This window comes from Gopherus evgoodei, chromosome 2, assembly GCF_007399415.2.
Source record: "Gopherus evgoodei ecotype Sinaloan lineage chromosome 2, rGopEvg1_v1.p, whole genome shotgun sequence".
NCBI lineage: Eukaryota > Metazoa > Chordata > Testudines > Testudinidae > Gopherus > Gopherus evgoodei.
Genome location: NC_044323.1, coordinates 158,652,985 through 158,679,681, shown reverse-complemented (window position 1 = coordinate 158,679,681; position 26,697 = coordinate 158,652,985). Strand labels below are relative to the sequence as shown.

Here is a 26,697-nt window from a genome sequence, read left to right as displayed (position 1 = left end):
TTGGATCTTGACTGCTGTGTATAGATCACCACCTCTACTCTCCCCTGAAGGGAGCTGCTATTAGAGAGTGATTGCGTCCCTCAATCTGATCTGCCTGCCAGGGACTGAGGTATTTTAACAGCTTTGCAGCCATTGGTTTAGTTCCACTTTTTAAATAAAACATATGATTTTTAGCCTGTTAGAGCAGGGCTGCCACAGCCAAGGTGAGACTAGTAGCCATTATACAATCTTCTGTTGTACTTCATGCTGCCACTCCCAGGGGAGGAGTGTTCCATATCAAGTCAACTGTGGGCTAGTATCTGGTCTTCAATCTGTGAAACCTGCCCTTTGTGCCCTAAACTCACTTGTTAAAGCTAATGACAGCTATGTAATAGAGATGAAGGTAAGAGCTCATTCATTTGGTTTTGCCATGATAGCTGGATAAAAGCTTGTCAGTATTTTATCCTGTAAAATAGCTTACAGTTTCATCTAGAACTTACCTATAGAAGATAGTCTCGCTCAGCTAGATTCCCACACTGCTTTCATGAACTCATGCCGAATCAAGCCATTACAGCACACACACATTTATTTACAGGGTGCTTGGTAGTTAACATGGCAAAAATGCTGCCGTTAAGAGCACCACAAACAAATTCTCACATTGACGCCAAGTTGTCCAGGCCTGGAGTCTTGCTTTGTTCTTTATCCCTCCACCACACATCCCTGGGTAAAAGTCCACTTTAAACAGGTTATAGGAATGCTCCTAGCACCAGGGACTCTTCCTCCTCACCTTTCCTGTCCATCTCCATGTGTGGCTAGTAAAGTGACAAAGTATTTCCATCCCTGTCCTCATGCAGATATTCCTCTCTCTGCAGCAACAGACTTTGTTTCCATGGCATGGCTGTAAACAGCATTGTTATACCCCTCTCTGTTACGAGCTGTTTCAATAGCAAAGAACTGGATCCTGGTGACTGAAAGGGGGGGAAAAAAAATGTTTACCTAACAGACCCCAGCATCCACAAAGAAGCAGAGACTTACTCAAATATAAGCTTTATTCAAGACACCAGGCTTCTGACCCAAAAGTCTGGAAGCTAGGATTTCCCAGCACTATAGCAGAGACTGTGGATGCAGCCAGAGATCCTGATCCAGCCAAAAGCTCTGGGGGTGGGCAGGCTCCTTGGCACAGAGCAGTTTCAGCACCAAGCAAACCTCAATGTCTATACTGCCCAGGTCTGAGAAGAGGGAGTACGCAGGTGCCTACTCACCAAATATTGTGTTCTCTTCCGTGTAGTCCTTAGTACAGTCCAGACGGAGCAAGGTGCCATAGTTGAAGTCTTCAACTACCCCATCAAACTGCATACAGAAGGGGCGCCATTTCTGGGGAGAGCAAAGAGCTTTCAGCCTTCTTCCTGGGAGGCAGATAAACTGTGTCCTCTAGTCTCCCTACAATGGCCTGGGGAGCTCCCCTGTAGGGGCAAAGCCACTCAACTCAACTAGAGAGAACAGAGGCGTCCTGCCCAAGGGATGATCTCCATGCTTCCTCAATGACTAGAGGTGGATTGTAGGGGGCTTCAGTTTGGGAAAGTCTCTCTGAATAGTGCAAGCCCAGCTGGAAGCAAGAGATCCATAGGTACAAATCTAAGACACAGTAGCGTACAGGCAGACTAACCAAGGGGCCTCAAAAGGATGGGTAACAGAGAGCACTTAGCAAGCTTGTTGCTTGCACTACACAGCAGCCAGAAAGCAACACCCAATAGGAGACTGGACTCGAAACATTTGGCAGCTATGGAAAGCACCTTACCTTTTGTTTTACTCTTGAGTTAAAATACCACAATACCCTATCCAGTCACCCTCTGGCCAGACAAATGCTCTCCACTGAGAGGGGGACCTTCCCTCTCACACCCACTCAGATCCAGAAGCTCACCAGTATCTCATGGGCAGTTTGAGTCCCAAAGGGTGATGATACACAAAGCACTGACCGCTTTGGCTGGTTCCGATTTGAGCTTCTCTGGGTCAAGCACATCGATCCTGAGGTCACCAAAGCTTTTCCTAAACTCAGCATAGATCTGGTCATCAACTTTTGTAAGTTTCAGGAACTTGGGGTCAACAGAAGAAATAAGCTATAAAGGAAACATGAGAATCAGATTAAATGAGACAAGGCAAGCAGCAGAGGGGTAGGTCACCACAGCATTCATGTTGAATGAGAGGAAAAATATATAGGGCTTTTAAACACAGTGGTAACTGAGTTACCACTCCCTCCCCATCATGAACCACCACCAGACAGTGACACCTCTCTCAAAGCAGGTGTTACCAGCTCTTAACAAAAGCCCTTCACCTGACAATCTGGCCTTGACTATCTATCACTTACAGCTCTCTGTCCCATGCTGTCACCTCGTAGTGGTTTACTTTCTCAGTGGGCCCTGGGCTGCAGTCCCCCACATGTCAACCACGATTACCTCAGCAGGCCTGATTTAGGTCCATACCCTCCAGGAGCAGTAACAGTGATGTCCAGTAACCAAGCAGCCTTCTTCAAGCAAAGCATTTTTTTTTTATTTTTTTTTTAGCACAGAAGCATTTCAGAGCAAACTGCTGGGAGCTAAAATGGGAAGGACTGCAAATGGTTCACGTGATTTTAAAACGATCAGCAGTCTATATGCATGTGCAGCCTGATGCTGGGGAAGGCAAAAGTTTCATCTGACCTGGACCTGTCCATGTTAGAGCGACCGACCACTCTCCCCTGCTTTAGGCTCTGTCACTAATCTTACCCAGTCCTTTGATCACTCCCTTTTTTAAAGAACCCATCACTTTAACCATTTACAGCCCTTCCCTCTTCAGTGCTCAGCACTGCCCACCTTCAGTTTGGAGTGAGTCCTGTAATTCCCCATACACAGTGTTTATTAAGAGATTGCTTATCTATACATAGTGTTGCTTTCCCCACAGCCCCCTCATTAGACCAATACATTCATAAGGGAAAAATCTTACAAGCCAATACACAATCCCTTCCCCTCACCAACCAAGTCACATTCACAAAGTTACCACATCTGTCTTCATTTCCAGTGTCCATGGAAATGAGAACTCAGTGACTAGAAACCAACTTGCTTCCGATGTCTACAGCACTCCTTACTATTCCAGCCCTGGGCTCCCCACACACAGCTGTGCTAAAGCCCCTCAATCCTGACCTTGAGCCCCCTTCTGCTATTTTAGTCTGAGGCGCCTCTCCAGAGAGACTGAAATATACCAGTTGGGTAGTGACTTATTACAAGGATAATATCAGTGGGTTATTTTTATTAAAATAAAATAAAAAGCTTGAGAAGCAATTCTCCAGGGACTTACATTAAAATAGACTTCAGCGTGCTGATATGCTTTCATGGCCCAGATCATTTCAATATTGGGCTGCAGAGAAAGAGAGAAAAAGCTGTGACATCACCTTAAATGCTGACTTGGCTCTGTGTCCATTACCTAAGCATTTGTAGTTGTTTTTGTAACATTGATAGGGCTTAGGTTTCCACTACCCTTTCATGTCTATGTTCTTTTCTACTTCTGATCTAAAACAGGAAAAGGCTTGTGAGCATATGAAGAAAGCTGCAAGAGTAGCATCAGTCTGAGAAGATACAATTCACTGACATTCTAGAGCTGCTTTTATGCTAAAGTGCCTTATCAATTTAAGGTGCAATTCAAACTACACATCACTTACTTACATTTTCTCACCACTGAAATGCAACCACCTCTGGGTGGAACATGGAAGTATGGTAGTTGTACAGTATTGTCAGACAAGAAGGGGAAAAGAATACAGACAAATGAAACCATAGGGAAACCTAAGCCCCATCTACATTACAAAAATGGAACGTTTACATGTTTCAGCCCAAATCATGTCTGAATGTGTCCGTCCCGTTCCCCCCCCCCCATCCCCTTGCCTACAGGGACTACATTATAACTGGGTTAGAGAACAATGTTATAAGCAGATACATCTAGGCTAGAACATATTTCCCTAACATGGGTAGCAGTTTTTTCTTGTCCACCCAGGCAAGAATAAGCTACTTTATACCAGGTTTTAGCCACCTCTGTGTTTCACAACCATATTTCAACATGGTTAAATTTGTAGTAGAGGTAGACTTTAGTTATTCATGTTGGAATTTAGATGGGACACTAAACTAACAAATAGGACGGGGATGGTCTCTCATGAATGCAGCACTGGTGAGAAGTGTCCATTTGACAGCTTTGGAGACAGAAATACTGTGTATATCCAAATGGGCATTGACAGTGCAAGAGTTCCCCTGACTACCCACCAAACACACTGCCAAGCTCTGGGATTCTTTGTATTCTTTGTTTTTGAGATAGCACCAAAACAAGGACTGGGAAGTTTAAAAAACCTGGAGTATGCACTTTCAGGCAACAGCTCGGAACAACTCTTGAGGTCAAATACTCCTGAGGTCTCAGTTTCATGATGTAACAACTAAGTGCTGCTCCTATTCAACACCTTTCTTGGACCCACAGAAAGACGGCCCTATTAGTTCCTCACCAGTGCCCTCTCTGGCCCTTCTGGGGATACTCACATCATTGCCATAGGCTTCAACCGGCAGAGACAACGCATGGGCTGCTGCCATGGCTTCACCGGCTCCCTGCACATGAAACAAAGAGAGATGGCTGCTATTAGAGCCACAACTGGAACCACACAGAGAAATAAAGAGAATGTGGGTCGGGTCTGAATTGTATTGAAACAAATCAGCACAACCAAATGTCAAATTTATACCCCAAAGGAGTCAAACACGCATATCAGGGTGCAGAAAACTGTACAGAATCCTTGCTCCGAAGAGTGTATAATTCACAAAGGGTTGTAACGTAACAGCAAAGAGCAATTGTACAGGACATGCACTCCTGAATGTGCAGAGACCCTTTTACTCCTCACTGCAAAGAGCAGCTCCCCAAGACCGCCACATACATGCAAGGCTAGTCTATGGCTGGCTGACATCACAGAGGGAGGGGGGCAGCTGGAAGTACACATTATGCTCTCTCTTCTAGTGCCTGAGGGGTTACAGGACACTGTAGGCTCAGCCCCAGTTAGACACAATGAAAATTCACCTACAGAGAAAATTTCTGCCTTTGGAAGGCAGCAAACAGGGATGTGACGTAAGGACAGCGTCCTAGGACACAACTCCACTCTAGGTGCTCCTGTGAGGCATCACACCCTCCGTTCTGCCCTTCCAAGGGTTCTATCCCCCCATACTTTGTTTCGCCATGATCCCTACTTCCAAGGGCTCTGCAGTCCCTGCAGATCAGCCCCATGCACCCCCAAAACCAGGACTATGTCCCCCTCCTTTCAAGGGCTACAGAATCACCAGGACTGTAAATCCATCCCCAGGGCTTTTCCCTGACTTGGCATCTGCTAACTCCGCCCCCCACACATACACTTTAAACTTCCCCCAACATAACCCCCCAAACCTCAGACACCCCTCCAAACCTCCCCCCCAACACCCCCCCTGCCCGGAGCTCGACCCCCGCATCAAACCTCACCCCCAACCCACCCCCCTGCCCGGAGCTCGACCCCCCTCATCAAACCTCCCCCCCAACACCCTCCCGTGCCCAGAGCTCGACCCCCCCATCAAACCTCCCCCCCAACACCCTCCCGTGCCCAGGGCTCGACCCCCCCATCAAACCTCCCCCCAACCCCCCCTGCCCAGAGCTCGACCCCCCCCATCAAACCTCCCCAACCCCCCCCCCGTGCCCAGGGCTCGACCTCCCCCCAACCCGGAGCTCTAGGACCCACTTTTCCTCACCAGCGCTCCCAGGCCGCCCCCAGCAGCGGCCATGCTGCCTGTGACCTCTGACCCTCCACCGTTCCCCTTCCGCCCGCAGCGGAAGCTGCCCAGCCAGTGTGGTCACTGAGCATGCGCACAGCCGCGCTCGCAGGACTCGAACCGTTACGGGAAATGGCGCATGCGCAGGAGGGGTGCTGCCTGATGCGCTTCTTGCTTGGCCAATGGCGGCGCAGTATTGCGGCGCCCCCTGGCGGCAGCTGCCCAGGATCACAGCCTGACCCCCTCCACGCTGTCCCTAGGACATCAAGGTCCCTCTGCCACCTTAATAGAATAATAGCACCCAGCTGGGGGTAGCATTTTTCAGCAGTCACACTGAGAGCACTCAGCACAAAGGAGGCTGTCCCATTATCCCCATTTTACAGATGGGGAAACTGAGACAAAGGGCTGAGAATTGACTTGCCCAAAGTTACCCAGCCACAGAGACTGGTCAAGAACTTGGCTCTCTTAAATCCTAAGCCAGTACACTAGCCACAGCACCTCTTCAAACCTACTTTGTTTTCTATCCCAATACTTCTGATCCCCAAATGCTAGCCTGTACCAGGCGGGCTACATCTGACTCTCAGTACCTGCAGTTTTATTAATTGCAATGACTTCCTTTGAATTGCAGAAGGAGATCATGCACCCGCGGGCAGGGCTCTCTCATACACAGATACCGGTAAACTACAAAGCCAGTATTTCTTCCCTAATGTGGCTGGGCCTTTTGCGAATTACAGAGCCATATGCTGTCAAAATTAAGGCTCAAATTCCACAATCTTCTCAAATTTTTATGGGCAAAAAATATTCCCTTGTGTTCCCCTCTGCTGCTGAGAACTAAACAAAAGGAAGCATAGCAAAGGCTCCCAACAACAGTGCTTAATTTGTGCCAGGACATGCCAAGCCCCGGCACCTCTAAAGCCTGGCAGTCCGCAGCCCCGGCACCTCTAAAGCTCAGGGCCACCGGGGGGGGAGGGGCAAGTGGGGCAATTTGCTCCAGGCCCCGAGCCCTGCAGGGGCCCCCACGAGAGTTTTTTGGGGTCCCTGGAGTGGGGTCCTTCACTCACTCCAGGAGCCACGGAAAACTCTCGCAGGGCCCAGGCCCCCGGAGCATCTTCTGCTCTGGGTCTTCGGCGGCAGAGGGTCCTCCTGCCCCAGGGCGAAAGGACCCCCCACCACCAAATTACGGCCGAAGACCCGGCACTTCAGTGCAGGGGACTCCACTTCGGCAGTAATTCGGCGGCAGGGGGGGCCCCGCTGCGGGTCTTCAGGGCACTTCGGCAGCGGGTCCCAGAGCGGAAGGATCCCCCCTTCCGAATTACCGCCAAAGTGGGGGCCCCCAGCCGCCAAAGACCCCAGGCCCTGTGAATCCTCTGGGCTGCCCTGCTAAATTTTGGCAGTCCGTAGCCCCGGCACCTCTAAAGCTTGGCAGTCCGCAGCCCTGGCACCTCTAAAGCTTGGCAGTTTGGAGCCCCGGCACCTTGGCTTGCTGCGTCAGTTATGAAAGTAAAAAAAACTTGCTTGAGCCCCAGCAGCTCTTTCATTACAAATTAAGCACTGCCCAACAGCCATTGTTTTTGTGGGACCTACAAAAATCATGTCATAATTCCCATGCTATCTCTGTAATCACACTATACAAAGCTATGCTGGTTCTGTCCAAGCAATTCCCATACCAAACCCTATTCTTAGGCAGAGTGATGACCATTATGTCCTTTTTTGGCTGGGACAGTCCTCTTTTTAAGCTGTGTTCTGGGCATCCCCCATAGGGGGACATGGAAGAACATTCGGGGGGGTCTTGGGTGAGCGGCATCATGGTGGGGTCCCCTGGGGCCAGCCCTGTGCAGGGGGTGGAGGGAGAAGTGAGTTATCTTACGGGTCTATACACAAATGCAAGAAGCCTGGGAAACAAGCAGGGAGAACTAGAAGTCCTGGCACAGTCAAGGAACTATGATGCTGTCAAGATATTATTCCTACTTTGAACTTCAGTGTCAAAACAGTGGGGACCTGCATGTACCCTTCTAAGCTTAATTCCTAGCTTAGATTTGATAGCGCTGCCACCAATCAAAAATATAGTGTTTTGGTACACTTTCTGTCCCCCAAAAACCTTCCCTGGGGGACCCAAGACCCAAACCCCTTGGGTCTTAAAACAAAGAGAAATAAACCATTCCCCCTCCTTTCCCCCTCCCAGATTTTCCCCTCCCTGGGTTACCCTGAGAGATCACTGTGATTCAAACTCCTTGAATCTTAAAACAGAGAGGAATTAACCTTCCCCCCCCCCCGTTTTTCCCCCCACCACTCCCTGGTGAGTTCAGACCCAATCCCTTGGGTCTTACACAAGGAAAAAAATTAATCAGGTTCTTAAAAAGGAAAGCTTTTAATTAAAGAAAGAAAAAATAAAAATTATCTCTGTAAAATCAAGATGGAAAATGTTTACAGGGTCTTCAGCTTATATAGACTAGAGGGACTCTCTCCCCGCTAGCCTAAGATACAAGTTACAGCAAACAGAGGTAAAATATCCATCCAGCAAAATACACATTTGCAAATTAAGAAAACAAACATAAAACTAATCCGCCTTTTCTAGCTAGTACTTACTATTATGAACATGAGAGACTGTGTTAGAAAGATTGGAGAAAGCTGGTTGCATGTCTGGTCCCTCTTACCCCCAAGAGCGAACAAAGAACAAAACAAAGAGCACAAACAAAGACTTCCCTCCACCAAGATTTGAAAGTATCTTGTCCCCCGATTGGTCCTTTGGTCAGGTGTCAGCCAGATTCACTGAGCTTGTTAACCCTTTACAGGTAAAAGAGACATTAACCCTTAACTATCTGTTTATGACAGATGCGATTGGAATAACAGAGACTTGGTGGGATTACTCACGTGACTGGAGCACTGTCATGGATGGATATAAACTGTTCAGGAAGGACAGGCAGGCCAGAAAAGATGGGGGAGTTGCATTGTGTGTAAGAGAGCAGTATGACTGCTCAGAGTTCCAGTCTGAAACTGCAGAAAAACCTAAGAGTCTCTAGATTAAGTTTAGAAGTGTGAGCAACAAGGGTGATGTCATGGTGGGAGTCTGCTATAGACCACCAGACGAGGGTGGGTGAGGTGGACGAGGCTTTCTTCCGGCAACTAACAGAAGTTACTAGATCGCAGGCCCTGTTTCTCATGGGAGACTTTAATCACCCTGATATCTGCTGGGAGAGCAATACAGTGGTGCACAGACAATGCAGGAAGCTTTTGGAAAGTGTAGGGGACAATTTCCTGGTGCAACTGCTCAGGGCCGGCTTTAGGCTGATTCAACCGATTTCCAGGAATCGGGCCCCGCGCCTAAGAGGGCCCCGCACCGAGAGCCGGAGCCTCGGCCAGAGCGCGGCAAGCAGCCCCGCTGTCCCGGCTGGAGCCATGGCTGGAGCGTGGAAAGCCGCCCCGCAGCCCCTCTCTCCCAGCTGGAGCCCCAGCCGGAGCGCGGCAAGCCGCCCCGCAGCCCACTCTCCCGACTGGAGCCGCGGCTGGAGCGCGGCAAGCCGACCTGCAGCCCCGCTCTCCCAGCTGGAGCTCCGGCCGGAGCGCGGCAAGCTGCCCCGCAGCCCCGCTCTCCCGGCTGGAGCTCCAGGCCCTTTAAATAGCCCCCATAGCCCTGGGATAGCGGGGGGCTCCTGGGGCTATTTAAAGGGCCGGGGCTCCAGCTGCCTCTGCCACCCCGTCCTTTAAATAGCCGCCAGAGCCCCGCCACCCCCATGTATTTGCCAGGGCTCTCGCCGCTATTTAAAAGGTACGGGGCGGGGTAGAAGCAGGGGAGCCCCGGGCCCTTTAAATAACCCTCAGAGCCCTGGGATAGCGGGAGGCTTGGGGGCTATTTAAAGGGCCGGGGCTCCAGCTGCCTCTGCTGCCCCCAGCCAGCTCTGCACTCCGTGCCCACAGCCAGCCCCTGCCAAACCCTCTGCCCTGTCTCCAGCCACCCCCTGCCACACACCCCTGTGGCCCTGCCCAAAGCCAGCCAGCCCCCACACACCCCTGCCCGCACCAGCCCTGCACATCCTGCCCACACCCAGCCCCAACCCCCCTGCCCTGTCTCCAGCCAACCCTACTGCACTCCCCTGCCTGAAGCCAGCCAGTTCTGCACTCCTCTGTCTCCAGCCCTCCCAGCCCCTGCTGCATCCCCCTGCAGCCCTGCCTGAAGCCAGCCCACCCCACACCCCCCTGTCTCCAGCCAGCCCTGCACCCCTTTCCCTGCCTGCAGCTAGACCCTACCTCCAGTCAGCCCCTGCCCTGCCTCCAACCAGCCCCATGTCCACTGCTGCCCTGCAGTTCCCAGGGCAGTAACCCTGCACACCTGCTTCAATGAGGGGGGCAGGGAGTGGCAGGGACCCACACATGTGAAATGGCAGTCATTAATAAGCAATCAACAGCATATATGATGCAATGTACATAATATATAATTGTATTATTTATATAGTTATGGAAAGTAAATAATACATGGAAGAAATGAAAGGCTTTCTTTTACACATTTTTTTTTAAGTCATCCCTGCCAGGGCCCCGCCGAAAATGTTCGAATTGGGCCCCGCACTTCCTAAAGCCGGCCCTGCAAGTGCTGGAGGAACCAACTAGGGGCAGAACTCTTCTTGACCTGCTGCTCACAAACCAGGAAGAATTAGTAGGGGAAGCAAAAGTGGATGGGAACCTGGGAGGCAGTGACCATGAGATGATCGAGTTCAGGATCGTGACACAAGGAAGAAAGGAGAGCAGGAGAATATGGGCCCTGGACTTCAGAAAAGCAGACTTTGACTCCTTCAGGGAACTGACGGACAGGATCCCCTGGGAGAATAACATGAGGGGAAAAGGAGTCCAGGAGAGCTGGCTGTATTTTAAAGACTCCTTATTGAGGTTGCAGGAACAAACCATCCCAATGTGCAGAAAGAATAGTAAATATGGCAGCTTGACTTAACAGTGAAATCCTTGCTGATCTTAAATGCAAAAAAAGAAGCTTATAAGAAGTGGAAGATTGGACAAATGACCAGGCAGGAGTATAAAAATATTGCTCAGGCATGCAGGAGTGAAATCAGGAAGGCCAAATCACACTTGGAATTGCAGCTAGCAAGAGATGTTAAGAGTAACAAGAAGGGTTTCTTCAGGTATGTTAGCCAACAAGAAGAAAGTCAAGGAAAGTGTGGGCCCCTTACTGAATAAGGGAGGCAACCTAGTGACAGAGGATGTGGAAAAAGCTAATGTACTCAGTGCTTTTTTTGCCTCTGTCTTCATAAACAAGATCAGCTCCCAGACTGCTGCACTGGGGAGCACAGCATGGGGAGGAGCAGGACCGGCACCAGGGTTTCTCACGGCCTAGGCACACGGCCATTTCACCGCCTCCCGTGCTGATCCCACGGCTCCGGTGGAGCTGCCGCAGGCATTCCTGTGGAGGGTCCGTTGGTCCGTGGCTCCGGTGAAGCTGCCGCAGGCGTGCCATCCGCAGGCATGACTGCGGCAGCTCCACCAGAGCCGCGGACCAACGGACCCTCCGCAGGAATGCCTGCGGCAGGTCAACCAGAGCTGCCTGCCGCCCCTCCCCCCGGGCAAAATGCCGCCCCCTCAATAATCCTGGCGCCCTAGGCGATTGCCTAGGCTGCCTAAATGGTAGCGCTGGCCCTGGGGAAGAGGTGACCATCCCTCTGTGGAGAAAGAAGTGGTTCGGGACTATTTAGAAAAACTGGACTAGTACAAGTCCATGGGGCCGGATGCACTACATCCGAGGGTGCTAAAGCAGTTGTCGGATGTGATTGCAGAGCCAATGGTGTTATCTTTGAAAACTCATGGCAATCAGGGGAGGTCCCGGATGACTGGAAAAAGGCTACTGTAGTGCCCATCGTTAAAAGAGGGGAGGAGGAGGATCCGGGGAACTACAGGCCAGTCAGCCTCTCCTCAGTCCCTGGAAAAATCTTGGAGCAGGTCCTCAAGGAATCAATTCTGAAGCACTTAGAGGAGAGCAAAGTGATCAGGAACAGTCAGCATGGATTCACCATGGGCAAATCATGCCTGACCAACCTGATTGCCTTCTATGAGGAGATAGAAGGCTTTCCCCTCATCCATGCTCTGTGGATGAGGGGAAAGCAGTGGACATGTTATTCCTTGATTTTAGCAAAGCTAAAGCAAAGCTTTTGATACAGTCTCCCACAGTATTCTTGCTGGCAAGTTAAAGACGTATGGGCTGGATGAATGGACTATAAGCCGGGAGTTCAACTAGATTAATCTATGATTCTATGATAAGAGAGTGGGGAGTCTCTCAGGCCAGCTGGTCACATTTCACTTGGGGAAATATGGTCACCCTATTCCTAGGGCTTTGCTCACATCATCAATGTAGCTCCCATAAGGTGCTGTTTTGACCAAACTCTTGGACACAGCATCTAGTGAGGTTTTTTAATCAAATAAAATTGCCCTAAATAAAGTCAGCCACATGCGTAAGGAAATAAAAATCAGTGACAGGTCCGTGTGCAGAGCAAAGCCAGCGAGGGAGCGAACTGTTATTTTCCAGCTACCAAGCAGGTTTACAAATAGTAGAAACTAACCGGAAAAACAGTCACACAACAGGATCCTTTTATAAACAATTATTATTATTCCTATGTGGTGTTTGGTGCCACTCAATAAAAATAAAAACAGCCCCTGACTCAGTGACTTTACAATCTCATTTGTATTATTGTCACCTGTTAGTTGTTTTACAGTGGAGCTTAGGGGCTCCAACCCAGAACATTACGCTTGCAGCTGTAAAAATGCTTTGTATGAAACAGTTACTGCCCTGAAGAGCTCAGACTCTAAATAAACAAGACAGGCAACTGGTAGGAGAGACAAAAAGTGACTTACCTACGCTCACACAGCACCAGAATCAGGATTAGAACTCAAGTCTTCTAGTCCATCATCATAACTACTAGACTACAAAGGTCACAGCACTACAAACAGCCTAGAGTCCCTCTGACTATCTGCATATCAGATTCTGGACTCATTTTCTAAATGAGGAAAGAACGGACTTACTGGCCTGGATCTTGCAAACTTCTCCACACAAACAGACTCTTGCTCACATGAAGATCAGTTTACAGGGCTGAGGCCTTGATTGATTTTTATCAATTCCCTTCTTGTGAGAGACCTGGGATTTTGATCAGTGGGTTTCTTTCACTCATTAGTATCTGTAACGCATTTGCAACATGAAAAGTGCTGTAGATGTGCTAGATGCTAATGATCAAGATTTGATTTCCACGGTTGCATTCTGCCAGGGCAAGCTTGTGGAACTCTCTCTCTTTGGAGAGGGCTGTTCCTCCTTAAGGCCACATTTCAGCTTCTAGCAACAAGACTGAGGCTGATTGGGTGAAGTATTGACCCCACTCACCTGATCTGACTTTATAAGTGGCTTGAGGTGGGGCAGGGAGGGCTCTGTTTGCAGGGGGTGCTAGTGCCAGTCCTTTTAGCAGACTGTTTTAAGTTGTGTAAGTGAGGTGAGTTATCAAATACAAGTTAACAAACACTTATTTTTCCTTTAAAGCTTCCTCTTGCAGTTAGCAAGGTCTGTGTCCTTGGGAGAGATGTAATCTGAGGGTACTGTACTGTGTGTCCTAAATGTCTCCTGGAAGGCAGAGATTTGCTGCCCTCTTACGTGTGGCTAGTGCTAAGAATGTAGTGGTAGGATTGCGGTAGGAGCTCAAAGGGATTAGGCTCACAACACCATTGATGGTCAGGGGATTTGGACTTGAAAACTGCAGCTGTGCTGTTTGGAGAGGGTACCCCCCTAGGAATAACTAGGGACACAACAGTGATGCTATGAAACTGTAACTTGCCTTATCTTGCCAGTGCTGGGGAAAAACAGGGCTCTGATTTCATTGGACCAGCAGAGCAACTCCCTCTTAGCAAGCAATGAAAGAGACAAGTATCTTGCTGTCTCACAGTAGCTGTGATCAATGCTGGCCAGGGTGAGCAGTCTTGCTGAAGTCAATAGCAATGCTCTTGATGATGAGGATCTGACTTCTAAGGGTGCTGAGCACCCTCTAGTCTGCTTGAAAGCCACTAGCTCTAGAGTTGCTTGGCACCACTTACAATCAGACCCTAAGTGTTTGGGATTGGGGCCCTTTGTTGCTCTTGTTTTACTCAGCTAATAAACAATGGCCACTACAGTTTGGAGTGATCTTGCTGCAAAGAATTACTGGTGCCCTTGCTAAACTCCAATGTGTTTAAGTGTCCAGTTCTGGTGTTAAAAAGGTGCATATAGAGATTTTGCTCAGTTTAATAAAATCACTAGAAATGACCTGGATGTAATGATGCTCATTCTATAATATGGCAACCCCCTGTTATAGATTGATCTGATGACTCTATCCATGTATTCTATCTCGCTAAACAAAAGTTCACTTTTACAAGGATTGATTTTGTTTCTGATAGTTACCAGGCAAGGATTTGTAAACTTGTTTTAACTTCCAAAATAAATGGGGGGAGGGGTTCTTGAAAAAACTAGAAATAGTGCAGAAAAGCACCATACAGATGTGAGGGCTGGAAAATCTCTCCTTGTGCTCTTTGAGTCTCTCAATCTCTTTAGTTTACCAAAAAGAAGATTGAGAGGTAACTTGATTAGCATTTAAGTAGCTTCATACAGAGAAAATACTAGGTCCTCAGAGTCTGTAATCCTGTGGAGAAAGGTATAACCGGAGCCAATGGCTGGAAGCTGAAGCCAGAAAAATTCCAGTTGGAAACAAGGCCCAAATGAACAGTGAGGGTGTTAACTATTGGAAAAAAAACTGTGATGGGAATGGTGGATTCTTCGGATCCAAACAGAGTTTAGTCAAACCCAAATTATTGGGTTCAACACTGGGGTAGATGGGTGAAAACTTAATGGCCTGTAAGATACAGGGGGTCAGACTAAAAGATCTAATGCTTCTTTCTGGCCTAAACTCTGTGGAAAACTTAAATCCTATATCAGTGGGGCTGTTGTGAAGTTTTCTAGCTTAGTAAAGACTCCACTCTAAGGAATGTCTTCTTCCTTCCCAGGAAAGTAAATCCTAGGAACCATGGCTCTTAACAGTAGTGCCAACAGCAACAGTAAATCTGAGAAGCCAGTGTCTCTAATCTGGGGTAAGAACCTGTGTCTCATGACTGTTTCTGGGGATATAATTTCTGTGTATACTGTGACTAAGAGCCATGAATGCAGCTGAAACAAGTTTCCATTGACTTGTCCTCCCTCCCATCTGCTTGTTTGCCTGTCCACCTGTTGCATCTTGTTGTCTAAACCAGTGGTTCTCAACCAGGGCTATCCGCAGGTCTTCCAGGGGTACATGAACTCATGTAAATATTTGCCTGGTTTTGCAGTAGGCTATGCAGAAAGCCCTAGCAAAGTCCGTACAAACTAAAATATCATCCAGACAATGACTTTATACTGCTCTGTATACTATACACTGAAATGTAAGTACAATAGTTATATTCCAATCAATTTGTTGAATTCTATGGTAAAAATGAGAAGGCCAGCAATTTCTCAGTACTCATGTTCCGTGACACTTTTCTTTTATTACATTTGATTTTGTAAGCAAGTAGTTTTAAAGTGAGGTGAAACTTAGGGTAGGCAAGACAAATCAAATGCCCGAAAGGGGTACGGTAGGCTGGAAAGGTTGAGAACCGTACAAACACAGGAGGGCAGGGAGGACCATATGTCTTCCTGTCCAGTGCCTAGCACAACAGGGTCCCAACCTGACTATGGCCTCTGTACTATTGCAATATAAGCTGTAATAACTAGGTGGCTTCGGGCTACTTCAGGAAGTGTCTTGCAAGGCTCCTCTGACAATCACAGCCCTCAACTGAAATGAAACCACTCTTCCAAGGGGCAGAGAGGCTCTGCCTCTCAGTGACAAACCAAATAACTGGAACCCTTGAGAACCCACGCTCCAGTGGTAGGTATCTGGAGAGCACTCTCATATAGAGGTCAGGATGTGCCTAGGTTGTCTGACAGCCATCTGCCTGAAAATCATCTCAGTACAGTCTCCTCTTTAGTCTATCTCTGAGTTGAGCAGTCAAATTACTTCATACCTCCTTAAACTGCCACCTGATTCTTCTTCTCTCCCTAATCTCTTAGGAAGTGAACTCTTCCCCTGTGTCTTAAGCATCTCTTGGCTCCCATTGATCAATACCTGTGGCGGCTCCATGGGACAATGTTTTGGCTCTAATATCAACCTGCCTGACAGGTGCAGGAAGCAGAGAGGAGCTTTGGGGAGCCAAACTGCTGCCTCTAGTTGGGAGGCAATTATGTATTGGTGGTTTCTCTGATGTCTCTTCTCCTACCACCCCTCCTTACCAAAAAGGAGGTGTGGTGGAAGCACCATCTCTGACATTTCAGTCTATACGTCACTCAGCCGAGAATTGGGCGGGCAGTAGGCTGAGCTGACCTGATTGGGCTTTTACCTCACCCACAGGATGTGAACTAAACCATGAGAAACAAACCTATACATTCAAGATCCCAGATGAGTGGAAGTATGAGCAGCAGCTGGCCCTGCGAACAGTGAGTACCTGGCCTATCTTTGCCCATAGAGGTTATGGGGCAGGGTGTGGGCACTGGTGTTTGAAGTGGGTAGCTGAGCACAGGCTGGTCTTGGAAGCTAATATAAGGATCTGGAGAGGAAAAGAAAACCCCTAATCTAGGTAGCGTGATGTTCAGAGATGGCCATTCCCACTGCTAGAACCATCTGGCATGCAAACCTTGCAGGAAGAGAAGAGAATGGCCTCATTACTCCCTTATCTGGGGTCATGCACTCATTCATTCTTGTTGACACTACTCGCCTTAGGGCACCTGTAACATGGGTCTCTGCATGGCAGTTCAAAGGGCACTGCCACCAGACCAGCCTGCCCAAGTCCATTCAGTACAACCATTTCCTGCAACGCTGGCCTGCTCCAGCCATGGAAGGGAGGGGCATGTTTTGCAGAGGAGTATCTATGCTCCATGTCCCACTGTCTGCTCCTGTGCTTATGTTCACAAGGGCTGCCATGGAAGAACAACCTGTGCGGGGTGATAGGCCCTAATTCTCCCACCCCTGATCTCTGCCAGGGTAAATGGCTGCCCTGATCAGTCAGTCGAGGAAGTCCCGTCACCCTTGGGACTGGCAGAAAGTGTGGTGGAGCTCTAATGAGCAGTGGCAGGGTCTTCCTTACTGGCTTATAGGCTTTAGTAGGGTTGCCACCTCTGAGGCATAAAATACCAAGACCTTTCCTGAACCCATAAAACTAGACAGCTGGCAGTGTGTATGGAGCACCCTCCCAGATTTCCTGGAACAGCGACCCCAAAGGGATGGTCCTGAGAACCTGGATGGGACCAACCCTAGGCTAGGGCCCTATAGACTTGTCTGGAACTCTCCTTCCCAGGTCTGGAGTTTGGTGGGGGGAGAAATCTAGAGCTGGAGCCTTCACAGATGTTGCTGGAGTTCTGCCACTAAAGGGGTATTGATGACTCATGCTTTCACCCAAAGATCTGCCTAGGAGAAAAAGCCAAAGATGAGTTCAATGTTGTGGAGATTGTACCCTCCGAAGACAGCCAGGATACCACGCCTGTGCCCCTAGCAACTCTGAAACCTTCAGTACTGCCAATGGTGAGCACCAGCTCATCAGTCTCTTAAAGGACTCTGGTGGGGGACAATGACACTGAACTGGAGTTAGCTCAGATCAGGCATAAAGTCTAACCAGACATGGGCCTGAACAAAAACGCAAGATCTGAATGGCTTGTGGACAGAACCCTGTAGTTTGGCTCAGCTCACTAGAAAAGGCCAGACTTGGAGCAAACCCGAATGCAAAGGGAATAGCAAAGGGAAGCTTGATGTGGCCACAGCCCCTTAGGGAGGGGAAAATGCATGAGCTGAAGGCTGAGTGCACCCATCTAGACTTCAGCTCCTGGCCAAAATAAGAGTGCCTTCATTTTCCTCTTCCTCCAAAAGACTTGCTCTAGGATCCTGTCAGCCCTCAGTGTACACCTGCTTTCGAGATATAGCTTCTAATTGAGTACACAGCATAACCTGTTATCAACCAGACACTGCTGCTTCACTGCTGCCCAGTGAGGCAGCAATGCATGCATGGCTCTTCCAGCTAACAGCCCTTCTAGACAGTTCAGTCCTTGCCCTGAAGAGCTTACAAAGACCATCACTGGGGAGATGGGTAGCTCACCCAACAGGCCAGGACACTGAAAATCCAGCACTGATAATGCTCAGCTGTGCATAAACCAACTCCTGTGTTGTCTCTAAATTAACTAGCCCTAGACTCTCGTAGGAGGGAAATGCATGGGGGAACCTCCTTCCAGGCTCTGGCACTTGTCTGCAGGCAGTGCAGGAGGATGTGGGGGAAAGATGAAGGCCCAAATAACCTGTGACATTAATCTCTTCCAGGCCACCATGGTAGGGGTTGAGCTGACTCCTCCTGTCACCTTCAGGTTGAGAGCTGGCTCTGGCCCAGTCTACATCACTGGACAACACGTTACATGTAAGCGAACAGAGCGAGGTGGGAAGAGGGGATCTGAGCCCAAGTCAACCCAGGTGTAAATGTAATGCAATGCCCATTGGCTCCAATGGGAACTGCATTTGCTGGATCTACTCTGTCCCCTAGAGGATGTCCAAGGCCTACCCAAGTGTCAGCACTTTGGGAATTCAGTGACTTTCCACCATCTCCAGGCACAGGAAGGCCACAACCTCGGCACAATGTCCCACTGTCAGAGCAGGGGCACTGCATGGCTCTTAACCAAAGGTTCTCTTCCCTATCCTTTCCTCCAGGCAGGATGGCTAGCAGGTGTGCTCTGGGGATAGTGGCTAGTTCTAAAGACTCCCACTCCTACCAAGGAGCCACTAACCTCAGCAACACATCTAGGTAACCTCAGCTGTGCTGCAGCCTAAGTTCTCGGTGGGGCCAAACTTGGCTCAAGTTAGCATCTCTTTGGAATGGGGAGCATCTCTGCCATAACTAACTGCAGCTTGTCGGGCTTGCTCTAATCAGGGCCTAGAATAAAACCAAGTGTGTAAGTCCCCAAGATGGGCAGCAGGTCATTAACAGGCTCCAGCATGTCTAGCCGCTCTAAGGGTGCATAAACAGCTCTGAGCCAAGGCTGCTCTGCTTTGCAGTGGTACCGGATCTCTCCTGGGATGAGGAGGAGGAGGAGGAAGAGGAGGAGGTGGCTGAGGAAGAAGAATCTCAGGAGGATTCTCCCCCCAAAGCCATCAAGCATCCAGCTTCCAACAAGCGGGGTAGCATTGCCAAGGTACTGCAAGAACTGTCAAGCAAGGAGCACCCACTGCCAGTCGCATGTCCCAATTCCTCCCACGGCAGCGCCACTAATTCCCTGGTGTACCTGCTGGTTCTGAATCTGTCCCCGGGTATGGAGGTGACTAGTGAGAGAGTAGAGTGAACTAGCTATCTAGTCTCCTGGGCCTTGCAGAATCTTGCTGGCTCACCCAATGAACCCGGAGAAGTGGCTGATGTTCTGCTGGAGGTGATCTCTCCAGCATGAGACTCCTGAGTGCTTGTGACCACTGAAGACTGTATTGCTGTCCCCAAGAGTCCTGAGGGTAACGAGTGTCTTGGCTAAATTCCAGTATAGCTAACTGTACGTAATGTTCTGCTCCCTAACCTCTCCTTCCCCCACCCTGCTCCACCGTCAAATGAACACCGCATCCTCCAATGCATAGTATTGCTAAGGATTTAACAGCTATGCTCTAGCCCAGAGGTGTCTGCATTTCAGTGGTGGGCATAGAGCTTCCAAGTCACGGCTATCTCTGGAATGTATTCTATGGTGCTTCGACCCCTCTCTTCACCGGGGAAAGTCCCACATGGACGGACAGTTCTCTTGCTGCTACAGCGGATCTAGGCCTGTGCAATAACCCATTTTCCTGCTATAGGGACAAGCTACACAATTCTTCCTACTTTGGAGAATTATGCTCAGGCAGTTCCAAAAAATGCCCTCTCCCAACCTGTGACTTAGAACTTGTGCTAGCCTTGTCAAATTTAACTCAAGCTTTCTTCTTCCCAGAAGAAGAAGATGGAGAAAGAGGAAGAGAAGTGAGTATAATCAATGGTGCAGTGCAGGGCAGTCAAACAGTCTGGATAGCACCCTCTAAATGAGATGGTGGGAATACTGCCTGACTGATCTCTGTCACAGGTGGAAGCTAAGGATCTCATGGCAAGAGGGGACTAGAATTCCATAGGCGAGGAAATACAGTGACATTGACATTTGGGGGAGGGATAGCTCAGTGGTTTGAGCATTGGCCTGCTAAACCCAGGGTCGTGAATTCAATTCTTGAGGGGGCGATTTGGGGCAAAAATCTGTCTGGGGATTGGTCCTGCTTTGAGCAAGGGGTTGGACTAGATGACCTCCTGAGGTCCCTTCTAACCCTGGCATTCTATGATTCTATACTAACCTCCGGGTCTATTGGAGATAACAGCCTTTTGGCTAGTCCTGGCAGTGCTGCGCTGGTGCCTAACTCTGGGAAAGAGCAAAGGGATAACTGTCCTGTGAACTGCTGTGGGAAATCCCAGAGGAATGCTGGCATGCCCTTATCCCCATCACATCTGCCCAAAGCCACCAATTAGGTTTAAATAACTTCATGCTAAAAACCTAAATACTAACAGTTGGATTGACTCAGGGAAAGGCGCAAGCTCAGTACCTGTCGTTAGATCTGTGAACGTCTGGCATGAGTTTTCAGGAGTGAATCTAATCTCGACTCTCCTCTTCCCTTCTCTTCCGAGCAGCAGCGTTCCTTCTGATGATGATGTCATTCCCAGCAAGGTAAGAAGCCAAACAGTGATGTCTGTGCCCCTTGGGACAGACTGAGGGAGAAACATGAATCACATTAATGCTGGCTTGAGAAATGTTTCGCTGTGGAAGTCTTTTCTGAAGCAAACATGGCTTTTAAAGCTGTTCCTCTGTTCCGCATGAGGCTCGTGTTTCCATTTCATCTGTGGCTGCTTTATCTCTGCTTCACTGTCTCTAGAGCTGAATAACTAGTACTAGTCAAAGGTAGACTGACTCATTTGCAGAGTGTCTTTTTATCTAAATCACTTGCTGAAAAAATGAGTACCAGATATTCTAGCAGCTGGTGGGTGTCTGTCACACGCCACTATCTGCTTCTAATTAGCTCACAAACCCTGAAATAGGGCAGACAGTCAAACATGAAAACACCACCCTGACAGGAAAAATAACCAACAGGCATATGGATAACTAAACCTGGGCTTAGATCTGCATGCTCGTGAATTGGGCTCTTGCTGTCTAGTTCTAATGTCTAATCACTTTCCATATGCTATTGTGGGAGCACTGCAGAGCCGTTCTGCATTAACATCTTGGCCTAGCGAGTGGGGCCATCAAATGTGCAGGTGCCTAGCCGCTGGCCTGCGCTACTCTAAAGCCATAGCCTCACTTTGCTCCCTTTGCAGGGAAAAGGAGCTGGCAGAGGGAGAAAGCCAGCAGTGAAGAAATAGACTGATCTGCGGCAAGGTATCTACGAGGTAAGGCTGTTCTGCAAACCACAGGCTGGCTGAGTGGAGCAAGCCACCAAGATGGAGGCCTTGCCAAAGAGATGAGCTGATGGCTGTATTGTCATGGAGGGACCAATATTGTGTCCCAAGTTCCCCATGCATGTAGCAACTAGGGGAACCATAACTGTCTGGCCACTCCATTGTCCTCCCTTGGGCAAATGGTGGATGCACCATGCTATATCTAGTGGTACTATGTAGGAAAATGGTAATTGGGGAAGGGTATTTAAGGAGAGGACTAAGGATTACAACACAATGGGATAATCCACAAACTAGAATCCTTCAGGCAGGAAGCTACTGGCATAGTATTTAGCTGCCAGCAAAATGGTCTAGCAGCCTATGCATGGAGCTTAGAGGTAGGACTCCCAGGTTCTGACTTACTGTGTCGTTCACTGGTCTGAAGCTATACAAATACTCGTACCGTGCACTGGCCCTAAACCAACTGGAATCCATCTGTGGGGAAGGTACCTTTGTGGGAGGTACAAACTAGTGACTTGTCTCTGGAGAAGTGCTCTAGGACTTTGCCTTTATACCATGTGAAAATCTGACTTCTGTTTCCCCTTGCCTTCTAGAGCCTGGTACAGAAGAGACCAGAGATTTTTGTGCTGTTTTCTGTAAATGCCCTTAGAAAAAATAAAGGGCCTTTTATTTTGCACCCTGGGTTTCACTTCTTCCTTAAGCCTGGAAGAAGGTGGGGCACCTCTGGACAGAGCAAGAGACTCCAAGGAGCCAAAGCCAGAATTTCAGGATGGACTCAGGCCCCACAACTAGGGTCAGATATTTTTTTTCCTTCAGCAGCTTCAAATTCTAGCCATAGTCTAGTCTTGGCTGTGCACCTTAGACCAGTCCATGTTCCACTATCTTCCCCATAGCCTGGGATTTGCAGGCATAGTTGGTAAGAGGTTTTCAGACACACTGACAGCAGGGTGAGGCCTTAATGCTCCAGCTGCAGATCATCTACCAAACAGGCAACAGCAGTGGGTGTTATGCTCTAGGGACAATTGCCCAGCTTGTATGGGGTCATGTGATGAGAATACCTAAGACTTCCCCCCTTCAAATCAAGTGGAGGGGGCATGATCTGCATGAACAACAGCAGGTCATGCTGTAAGACACCTTGAACACCCAAGAGAAACCTCTGATTAGTCCTTCACTGCTCTCCTGCTGCATGCTCAAAGCCCTAGCTAAATCTGCTAGACCCTTCCTCTTCAGGAGGAGAAATAGCTTCCAACCTCCTGGGCTGGAGTCCTGACTTTCTCAGCAGCTTGATCGGATGTGCCAAAAGGCTCCTCTGCTGGAGTGAACGCCCGCCCTGTAGTCCAAAAGGCTGCATCTCTCGCAGTGTAGTACCGCTCTGGTGCTATAGAGGACAGCACTGCAAAAGGAAAGAGCTCAGCAGCCTTCTGGTTTGCTGGAGGCCGGGCTCCCAGCTCCCGGGGGAGTATGGGATGCAGTTTCACGGGCAGATGTCTGACAGGTCTTTCTGAGCCCAGAGAGAGTGGAACAGCATCTCCGGCTGGGCAGGGATGCTGTCTAAGTGAGCCACTGTATATATCTCATTTTCCATAGAGATACCATATGCTTTGGTAATGATGCGTAGCCTCAAACTCAGTCTGGTCCCGATCCTCAACCAGTTCATGGCAGGGAGCCAGCCTTGTTCACAGAGGTGCTGGGAGCCATTGAACCAAACTGTATATAAACCCTGTATATGATGGAAACCACTTCAAGCCAGGAGTGCAGCAGTACTCTCCAGTACCAATCGTTCCAGCACCTCTGCTTGTTCAGTAATGTCACCCCACACTGCTAGACTAAAGCCCCAGAAATGGCCCTGGTCTCTGCTCAGATGGTGACTGGAGGCTGCTAGGGCAGACTCCCCTATCTCTCCTAGTCTGCCAGCTTTCTTCTACCCCCTTGAGCCAGCTCAGACTATTAATAACCTAGATTTTCTCACCTGTGTACCTTTGTCAGGACCTGGGGCAGCATCTGCTACAGCCGTAGACTGAGGTCCGTATGGGGTATGCTAGCCTTTCCCATGGGCTGTCTGGTCTGTAGCTGTGCGGCTAGGAAGTGCGACACCTAGAACTGGGAACATGGAAGTGAGGAGACAGGACAGCCTCTGCTGCTTGGCATGCACCGGAGGCCAGTCTGTGCACAGGGCCATGGGGCTGCACTGGCAGCCAGCAGACATGACATAATTGGGAGTGGTACAAAGAGAAGGGACTGCAGAGTGAGCAATGTGCTCACTGGGCTATGCTGGCTGCAGCAGCACAGCACTGGCTGGGTGCCATCTGCCTAATGCAAGGGCTTCTCCTCCCGGGGATGGGGACCCCACAAGAGGGCAGCCTGCTTCGCTGCCATCCCTGGCCTACTTCTGACCCCATTGTCCATGCACAAACCCCCCTGCTCAGCCTGACTGAGACCCCTTGCTGTCCTGCATGCAATGTCTAGCAGATGCTCTGTGAGGAGGAGGCTGCCTAAAGCAGGGGTAGGCAACCTATGGCATGTGTGCCGAAGGCGGCACACAAGCTCATTTTCAGTGGCACTCACGCTGCCCGGGTCCTGTTCACCGTTCTCGTGGGCTCTGCATTTTAATTTAATTTTAAATGAAGCTTCTTAAACATTTGAAAAACCTTATTTACTTTACAAACAACAATAGTTTAGTTATGTATTATAGACATAGAAAGAGACCTTCTTAAATGTATTATTTTAAAATGTATGACTGGCACGCGAAATCTTAAATCAGAGTGAATAAATGAAGACTGAGCACACCACTTCTGAAAGGCTGCTGACCCCTGGTCTAAAGGGTGGTCTCTGCCCAGCTGCTCCTGCAGTAGCTGGGTCTTTCCCCATCCCCCTCTGCACTGCATCTGCAGGAGGGCAGCTAAATAGGGGCCACTTAACAGGTGAGCTGGGGCCTGACTGCAGAGAGCCTGATGGAGGTGGTGACAGGTTTAGTGCTGAGGGGTGGGAAGCAGGAACAGAGGCTTCTGCTACTGAATCCAACTGCTGCTCTGCTGGCCAGGCTCCCAATTTGTCCAGGGCTATAAAAACTCTGCAGTCCCAGAGCTGGATAGCCACGGATGCTGGGTAGTCTTCAGCTTGCAGTGCTAGGCCACCCCATCTCTGCTTGGAACAGGGGCCTGGGAGTGCTGCTGTGCCAGGGTGAGAGTAAGGAGCAGGGAATTCCGCTCACTCACAGAGGCCTTTCTTGGGGATGGTGATGCTTCACTAAAAGATCCCATGGTGCCCACTCCCAGAGGCTGGGTCAGCTGAGTGGGGCACAGCCTAGAGCCTGGGCTCTGACACCCGACCCCCAGAGGGCCTCCGGCCCAAGCTCGAATGTCTGCACTCCCATGTTCTAGTGCCACATCCCAAGACTGAGCTAAGCCGTCTCTTATCATAGTGCAGATGGACCCATGATGTCCCCTCAGGCCTGACTTACAGCCACCACTGATCTTCCGCTGCTGGCTCCTAGGGCCCTAAGCCTGACCCCTACTCTCAGTTCCACCCCTGCCCCTCGCGGCAGGGGAGTGGAGCTATCTGACCATTCAAAATAGGCAATGAAGAATCCACTGCCCCTGCCTGGAATCACTGGTGACTTTGGCTAGAACAGCGAGTTAACGTTCAACTCTCAGCCAAGGTGCCATGGGATCTTTAATAAGCAAGATTGGCCAGGGTCTTGTTTTGCTAACCCCAACTTGTACCCCCAGCAGCACCTGGCCCCTTATGCCAGCTGGGGCATCATGTGCTCCCCTAATTACCAGGTCACCCAGAGAGGCAAACCCAGCTGCTGCACTTAAGGGAAGCATTAAAGTGGGTTGCTGGTTCTAGGAGTGCTGGGCTCCAGCATGGCCGCAGCATCTGCCTTCCGTGCTAAACAGATCTGACAGCCCCTTCCTATTGACCCCAAAGCCATGCTCGGACAAGCTTTCACTCTACAGAGGCAGAAACTGACACATACCCTGTGTGAGACCCTCACTGTGCTATCTAGAACCCAGGAGTCCAGCCTTCTGCTTTGGCTACAAGACCATCCAACCCCGACATTAAGCTCCCCTCCCACGCTTTCCCAAACTGTAGATGTTTACCCTACCATCCTTGGCCAACATGTCCCTTGCTGCCCCCTTCCTGTGTGTGGCTTGGTTGTGATGCTGCATCCCAGATGCAGTTGCATTTCAGTGAAGGAGCCTTTTATTGGTGCAGTTTGTGAAGTGCTTTGGGATAACTGGCATTCCTGACACTGTAAAACATTCATCTTCATTGCCATTAGCAGTGCAGCCTGCACAGATCACCCCCACAATGCTCTGGAGTTTCTTTCTCTGAAACAGTAGATGCCCCTCTCTTAAAAGCTCATACCTTAGCAGACAGCTCAAAAGTCGTTATAGAAGAACCCCCTTCACCCACCCCCAAACACACACACACAGTCTGTCCCCAGAGTAACAAGGGTGGCTGTGAATAGGAGACAATAGAGGATTACCAAGCAGCAGGAGAGACAATTATAACCCATTGACCTGGCCTTGGTCTGGAGTTAGCAGGTATTTGTGGCAGGTCTGCCACCCCTCGGAGCATATTGGGAGACTGCTGTGCTGTGAGATTGGCTCCAAGAGGGGAGCAAAACCTTCCACAATGGCCAGCTTTAATTTTCTTCCAGGTGTGTGGCAGGGAGACTGGACCTGGGGGAGGGGGATGAACCAAAAGGGATTGCTGCTATCCCTAGGGAGGAGAGGGGGGCAAGTGGGGGAGGGAGGGAGAGAGAGAGAATGAATGAGAGGGTTAGGGGTGCAGAAGGGAATATCTGATCCACACACACACACACACACACACACACACACACACACACTGTACCCCCTCCAGCCCCAGGCATTGCCATGAGACTCAGCCCATCATTCTCCCTGGGGAGATGAAACTGAGGAAAGCTGGAGTCTCAGAGAAAAGCATTTCAGCAGCATGATCTCCCAGGCTGCAGAGTCAGCCTCCTGAGAAAGGCTGGGATCCCCCCATCCCTTGGAGCCCATAACGCTAGCTTAGGTGGAGAATGCACTGGAGGGGATGCGCCTGCCCTGGTTTCTGAGACGAGATGGGGCTTAATGGGGCTGTTTCCTCTCCACAGTCTGATCCCAGCAGATCTTGCTGTTTAATACTCATCCCTCATCTCATTGCACTCCCTGGCCTGAGCTGGGTAGCTATGTAAATTACCAAGACAAAGGGCACCTGCATTCCCTATCCAGGTCGCTTCTTACAGGAGAAACCGAGGCAGTGTTGTTTAGACTGGGCAATACAAGCCAGGTCCCAGCATGGGCCGGGGAGAGGTGACAGTTTGAACTAAAGCATATTCTTCCCACCTCCGCTGAAGTGCCAAGGCCTTGGGCAACAGTCCATGAGCCAGAAGATGGAGAGCTAGACAGAGTTGCAGGGCAAGGTGATTGTC

At 49.6% G+C, this 26,697-nt stretch overlaps 2 protein-coding genes across 3 annotated transcripts; one reads left to right on the top strand and one right to left on the bottom strand.

Annotated features, from left to right (window-relative positions):
- Window positions 1-32: 32 nt before the first annotated feature.
- NPM2 (nucleophosmin/nucleoplasmin 2) lies at window positions 33-21,890 on the top strand. Its single transcript, XM_030552124.1, has 9 exons — window positions 33-109; window positions 14,781-14,864; window positions 16,193-16,278; window positions 17,240-17,359; window positions 18,146-18,239; window positions 18,872-19,008; window positions 19,777-19,805; window positions 21,149-21,248; window positions 21,848-21,890. The coding sequence occupies exons 2-8, from the start codon at window positions 14,801-14,803 to the stop codon at window positions 21,219-21,221; spliced, it is 603 nt and encodes a 200-aa protein (XP_030407984.1). The 5' UTR covers window positions 33-109; window positions 14,781-14,800; the 3' UTR covers window positions 21,222-21,248; window positions 21,848-21,890.
- On the bottom strand, window positions 548-5,839 carry PBDC1 (polysaccharide biosynthesis domain containing 1). 2 transcript variants are annotated; one of them, XM_030552122.1, is made up of 6 exons: window positions 5,751-5,839; window positions 4,530-4,595; window positions 3,310-3,369; window positions 1,956-2,096; window positions 1,242-1,353; window positions 548-947 (listed from the first exon to the last, which is right to left on the bottom strand). In XM_030552122.1, exons 1-6 carry the CDS (start codon window positions 5,781-5,783, stop codon window positions 826-828), a joined length of 534 nt encoding a protein of 177 aa, XP_030407982.1. In that variant the 5' UTR covers window positions 5,784-5,839; the 3' UTR covers window positions 548-825. The 2 variants fall into 2 exon arrangements, with proteins under 2 accessions (XP_030407982.1, XP_030407983.1); XM_030552123.1 differs by having other exon boundaries at window positions 5,741-5,810.
- Window positions 21,891-26,697: the final 4,807 nt, after the last annotated feature.